The sequence below is a fragment of the Pongo pygmaeus genome, chromosome 13 (assembly GCF_028885625.2).
Source record: "Pongo pygmaeus isolate AG05252 chromosome 13, NHGRI_mPonPyg2-v2.0_pri, whole genome shotgun sequence".
Lineage (NCBI taxonomy): Eukaryota > Metazoa > Chordata > Mammalia > Primates > Hominidae > Pongo > Pongo pygmaeus.
The window spans coordinates 88014682-88020845 of NC_072386.2; the positions used below are offsets into that span (position 1 = coordinate 88014682).

General features: G+C 38.9%; 1 protein-coding gene across 3 annotated transcripts in view; it reads left to right on the forward strand.

The window, feature by feature from the left end:
- The window catches only part of NCBP1 (nuclear cap binding protein subunit 1), a 38241-nt gene extending 34561 nt beyond the window's left edge, over positions 1-3680 (forward strand). For all 3 annotated transcript variants that reach the window (XM_054502172.2, XM_054502173.1, XM_054502174.2), the window contains 3 exons: positions 860-988; positions 1607-1720; positions 3133-3680. In XM_054502172.2, the coding sequence (XP_054358147.1) occupies positions 860-988; positions 1607-1720; positions 3133-3246 (357 nt within the window). In that variant the 3' untranslated portion in view covers positions 3247-3680. The remainder of the gene's footprint in view (positions 1-859; positions 989-1606; positions 1721-3132) is intronic.
- The last annotated feature ends 2484 nt before the right edge of the window (positions 3681-6164 follow it).

Below are 6164 nucleotides of genomic sequence, written 5' to 3' on the forward strand. Positions count from 1 at the left end.
TCATAAATGGGCTGTGTTTATAGAAAGAAAAGCAAGATTCTGTGAAATCCGAGAGCAGGGTTCTCATAATTTTGCTTAAAGCAGAGAGATCAGTAGATGGGGCCTTAGCAGTTAAGTATTAACCTCGAAGAATTACCAGGCTTTCTAGATTCAGTGATGCCACCTTCTTGCTGAAAGTACCTTGGTGTGTAACACCTAGAGCCACGTTCTGGCTCTGCCACTTTCTGACTGGGTGATGCTGGGAAAGTCATCTAACCTCTCAACCTATTCCTTTCTCTGTAAAATGGAAATAAACCGTGCCTTGTTTTTCTTTTCCTTTAAAAAGAAAAAATTAAATTCTATAAACTCTTCAGAGTGAGCTGGGGGGGGGGATTATTGAGCCCATCATTGCCAGCAGAAAGTCTTAAACAGCCCACTTTGAATTATTATATGTCGGCTGCAGCCATTTCTAAATTATAACAAGAATGAGCAGCCTTGGCCCGTAGGACTTGCCCAGTTTTTCTGTATGGCCCATTAGCAGATGAATGATTAGCAAGCTGTCTCCCTGTTGTTACTGCTCAAATGGTCAAATAGTGATAAATTGTAGCCAAGTCCCCCCATGTTGTTACCAAGACAAGTGCCACTAAATTTCCCTGGCCTCGATAAGAACCCATGGAATTTCTGAGTGAGAAGACAGTGTCTCTGAACCACAACAGGACTTTGAGGTATATGTGTGTGGGTGGCAGGGTGGGGGGTACTTTCACTATAGAATATAAGTCTTAACATTTGGCCAGACACAGTAAAATGCTTCCCCTGGAGGAGATTTAACACACTGGAATCTAAATGGTATTTTCCTTTTGTTCCTTTGCCTGTTCGGTAGCGAAGTGATGATGACGACAGAAGCAGTGACAGGAAAGACGGGGTTCTTGAGGAACAAATAGAACGACTTCAGGAAAAAGTGGAATCTGCTCAGAGTGAACAAAAGAATCTTTTCCTCGTCATATTTCAGGTATCTTGGCTTAGGACATTTATACATAAAAGGAAACAATACATTTCTTTAGTTTTAGTTTTTAAAAATGTTATTTTTCATTGTAAAAGAAATACACATTCATTTATAGAAGAGATTAAAAATACAAAAATTTAGGAAGGAAATAAAAGTTCACTACTCAGGCAACCATGTATGTCTGAGTTTCTCTGCTATTTACTTAGTATTCTCGCATGAGCATTTCTCCATGCTTGAAAAAAAAATTGTGGGTTGCTTTTTTTATATATGTCTCATTTAATTATTCCTCATTGCTGATCATTTTCCTTCCATGAACATTTTAATGCATAGATTCCTGTTAACATTTCTGATTACTTCGTTAGAATAGATTCCAGGAAGTAATATTACTAGGATAAGTAATTTAAGACATTAAAGGTCTTTATGTATTGCCAGGAAGGATGTACCAACTCATGTTATTACCAGTCTGCCTTTCTAGGTTGACTTCATGAATAATGGAAGCTAGGCACACACACCACAAAGACAGGGTGGAACAAGCAATACTTTGGGGTTTCTTTGTCATGAATTTTTTTCCGAAGTATAAGATTCTGTCTCTAGTACTACCTTAACTTCCTTCTCCCTTTCCAGCGGTTTATCATGATCTTGACCGAGCACTTAGTACGATGTGAAACTGATGGGACCAGTGTATTAACACCATGGTATAAGAACTGTATAGAGAGGCTGCAGCAGATCTTCCTACAGGTATGTGGGGAACTTCGATTAGGTAATAAACAACACTATTCTCAGCCACAAAGATTTTTCTTAAAAAAATCCTTGTCAAATTTGTTAGGAGGTTATATAGTACCTGTTAGACCCTTTAGTTCATGTCCATTTGCTGCTACCATTGCTCATCAGAATATTTAGGCTTAAACTGATTCTGTACCACTTAGATTCCTAATTGCCACCCCCCCAACAACCCCCCGCCCCACCTTTTTTTTGAGATGGCGTCTCACTCTGTTGCCCAGGCTGGAGTGCAGTGACACGATCTCAGCTCACTGCAACCTCCACCTCCTAGGTTTAAGCAGTTCTTCTGCCTCAGCCTCCCATATCGCTGGGATTACAGGCACCCGTCGCTACTCCTGCCTGATTTTTGTATTTTTAGTAGGGACAGGGTTTCACCATCTTGGCCAGGCTAGTCTCAAACTCCTGACCTCAGGAGGCCTCCGCCTCCCAAAGTGCTGCTGGGATTACAGGCGTGAGCCACGGTGCCCAGTCTCCTAATTGTCATTTTCTATGCTGGGGATCCTAGCTGTAATATAAAATGTAGAGGACAAAAATATCAAGAGGACAGTAATTGGATTTATAAGTCCCTAAAAAGCCAATGTTATCCGGTGTTCAGGTGGTAAACTGTCCACAGAATCAAGGTAAGCTCCCTAGGGTCTCTCTGCAAAAGCAAAATGCCAGCACTTCTTCTCACCTAGATTTAAGTTAAAGGTTATATAGGAGAGTGGAGCTAATTCATTGTATCTTCAGACACTACTCCCCTAAATCTTCATTTGTTCATTCTAGAAGAATGATTAATGTAGAAGTCACTCTAAGTTCAATTCTTTGAGCCTCCAAATAGGAATTCCCTCTGATTTTATAGTTACTGCCAGTTTTAAAAGCTTTAACAGTCTCTAGTCCTATAAGAATCTCTGAGTGTATTCATGGCTTATAGAGGAACACATAGAAAAGAGTATTTCGTTTTCTGACTCTTTATCTTCCTGTCAGTCCATCTGGCTGCTTTTTAAAAAGTCATAAAAGTCATAAAAGTCATAAAAAGTCATAAAAAGTCTGCCCTGATTGGGCAGAGAGCCAGCTGAGCCTAGTATGTAATAGTACTAGCAGCAAGCAGGCACTGCTGCCACTGCCTTGAATCATGAATTCTGTTTACATAGAAATTGGTAAGAACTGGATTTTTTAAAAAGCTGTTGAGCATCCATTTTTTTCATTTCCCTTTTTATTTTTTTTTAATGTTGGGGATTTTCAGGAGTCCATTATTCCTATCAGCACTTTTTTTTTTCCCTTCCTCTTTTCATCATTCTGCGGCATGGGTGGGCTGCTGAAGGGAATGTTCAACAAGATTGCTTACATGCTTTTTCCTGACCTAACTACCCCCTTTTCTGTGTCCACAGCATCACCAAATAATCCAGCAGTACATGGTGACCCTGGAGAACCTTCTCTTCACTGCTGAATTAGACCCTCATATCTTGGCCGTGTTCCAGCAGTTCTGTGCCCTGCAGGCCTAAGGGTCATTTTTTCCTCACGTCAAGATTTTTTTAAATATCTTAAAATAATTTGTCTTATTTTTTGATGGTTTGAATGCTTGCTTTCTTGTAGTATCCTTTCACTTCTTAAAGGAAACAAAGGGGGAAGAGGACAGTGAATGAACATGGCATTACTTTTAATTGCCCTGAAAAGCAAATACTTCCTAACGGCAGTAATGTGACTGTGACCACGATATATTATATATGTGACAGATACAACTTCTCTGTGATCAGTTTGTTATTTTTTTTCTCCTTAAGGCACAAAATAATTGGTTTGAGGTATGTGAAACACTAGAGGTCAACCTTACATAGTATATAGAACTAATGGGTTTACCCAGCTACCCAGTAGCATAACTTTTCACAGCTCGGGGATGAATTAACATGGCTGAAATAAAACTAAAAGTATGGTTTTTAAACTTTGGCATTTCATGATTTATCTTCTCACTCTAAAACTGGTGGTTTCTTACTGAAGGTGTTCTCCATTTGAAATTTTCTCTTCAAAGTATAAGTAGTATCTTTAAGACACGACTTGTTAGTAATAAAAGTGTTACTAGTTGGAAGAGTAGTTCTCAAATTTGTCTTAATGTAAATCACCTGGGAATCTTTCACGTTATTTTGAAATTTAAACCACCGTCTGTGGGTGGAATGCAGACATCCTCAGTAATCCTTAAGGTTTCCCCAGGTGATTCCAGGTTTGGTCACCATTATCTTAGAGCATCTACTCACTTCTCTAGCCTTGGGGTTATTTGTCCAGGGTCTTGTAGTGAGTTACAGAATACTAAAGTGGATGTAGAAGTGGTCAGATTGACTAAAACTATACCCTGAATTAGATGTGAGTTTAGATTTTGTTTATATGGAACCTGATCCAAAAAACTACGAAGTCCTGAGCTTGTTTCCTGTATGGTATTGATGCTGAAATAAGATGACAGCAGTTTGTAAAATAATACACAAATATGAGGAATTGTCTGACATTCCAAATTTCGAGGATTTTTAGACTTTTTTCATTAAACCTTAGAAAAAAATTACCAGTAATCCTACAACTACTGGTAGTGTTGTTGTGCATTTGCACAAAATAGGTATAATTTTTTCTTATTACATCCCACATTTATGATGCATTAAGCGTTTCGCATATTTTGATATATTTTCGCTTTGGTTTACCATACATTTTAGTGGCTACAGAATGTAGTCTGCTTAATAAATGGGAATTCCTAGGATTTTTAAATACCATACTATTTAAGACAAAATACAAAATATCCAGAAAAATCCAGGTTGCGTGGCCAGTTACTAGAGGACTAAAACCCAGGTTCTTGGCTAAATATTTTCGTTTATATTGTTTATCCTTCCCATTGCTTAAGCACAGCACAAACTATGTAATTATATATAATTACAGTTGACCCTTGAACAACATGGGTTTGAACTGTGTGAGTCCCCGTACACACAGGTTTTCTTCCACCCAAGATGGCAAGACCAGCCCCTTGTCTTCCTCAGCCTGCTCAACGTGAAGATGATGAGGATGAAGACCTTTATGATGATCCACTTCTACTTATTAAATAGTAAATATATTTTTTTCTTATGATTTTATTTTCTTTTCTCTAGCTTCATAAGAATATAGCATATGGGCTGGGCGCAGTGGCTCACGCCTGTAATCCCAGCAGTTTGGGAGGCTGAGGCGGGCGGATCACAAGGTCAGGAGATCGAGACCATCCTGGCTAACACGGTGAAACCCTGTCTCTACTAAAAACACAAAAAATTAGCCAGGCGTAGTGGCACATGCCTGTAGTCCCAGCTACTCAGGAGGCTGAGACAGGAGAATCGCTTGAACCCGGGAGGTGGAGGTTTCAGTGAGCCAAGATCGTGCCACTGCACTCCAGCCTGGGCGATGGAGCAAGGCTCCATCTCAAAAAAGAAGAAAAAAAAATATATAGCATATAACATACAAAATGAGTTAATCAACTGTTTGTTATTGGTATAAGTCTCCAGTCAGCAGTGGGCTATTGGTTGTTAAGTTTTGGGGGAGTCAAAAGTTATATGCAAATTTTTTACTGTGCGGGGTGTCAGCATCCCTAACCCCATGTTGTTCAAGGGTCAACTGTAGTTTAAAATGACTCCTGTCTCAAAAAACCAAAGGATAACCTTTAAGGGATTGGTAACTTTGACTCGAAACTGCTTTGTAATCTTTTCACAATGTACTGAAAAGGGTGGCTAGTTATGTTTGATCCACATTCTAGAGAAATTTGTAGGTTTTAATTTCTTTTCTCTTGGTCCTCTCTTCATGTATAATGGTTGCTTTTAACAGCTGATGTGGTCCTGCTCTGTCCCAGTCTAGCAGCTTAAGTGTACGGAAAAATTGAACTAGGAATTGTTTTGAAGAAATAAAGGTGTAAGAGCAAACATTCAACAGTTGCTGTCCCCAGTAATGAAGTTCATATGACAAAAGATGGCATGTCACTATACATCATACCTTGCAATAAATATTCTGTTAAATTGTGCTGGTGCAATTTAACATGCTTTTGTCAAAGTAAACATACTGTTTTCCTAATTTATAATTATACTTGAAAATGAAAGATGAGGAAGGGACCTTGCCAACCATTGTAGAGCAGGTTTCGCTGTTAGTGATGTCTGGATTACCAGGATTGTCTTAAACTGATAAGGATGTAGAGGGTGAATAGAAGCATCCCTTAACTAGACAAATCTATTTTCTGTAATATAGTGGCCTTGGTAATTGGCCTTGGTAATGCTCATTAACTAGTGGTTATTATGTGCCAGGTGTTATAGGTTCACCCTATTAACTACTTCAAACAGTCCTTTGAGAGATGATTATGCCCTCTTTACAGATAAAAACAGGGTTTTGGAGTAATTTACCCAGGGTCCACAGCTAGTAAGTGGAATTTGAACCTAGA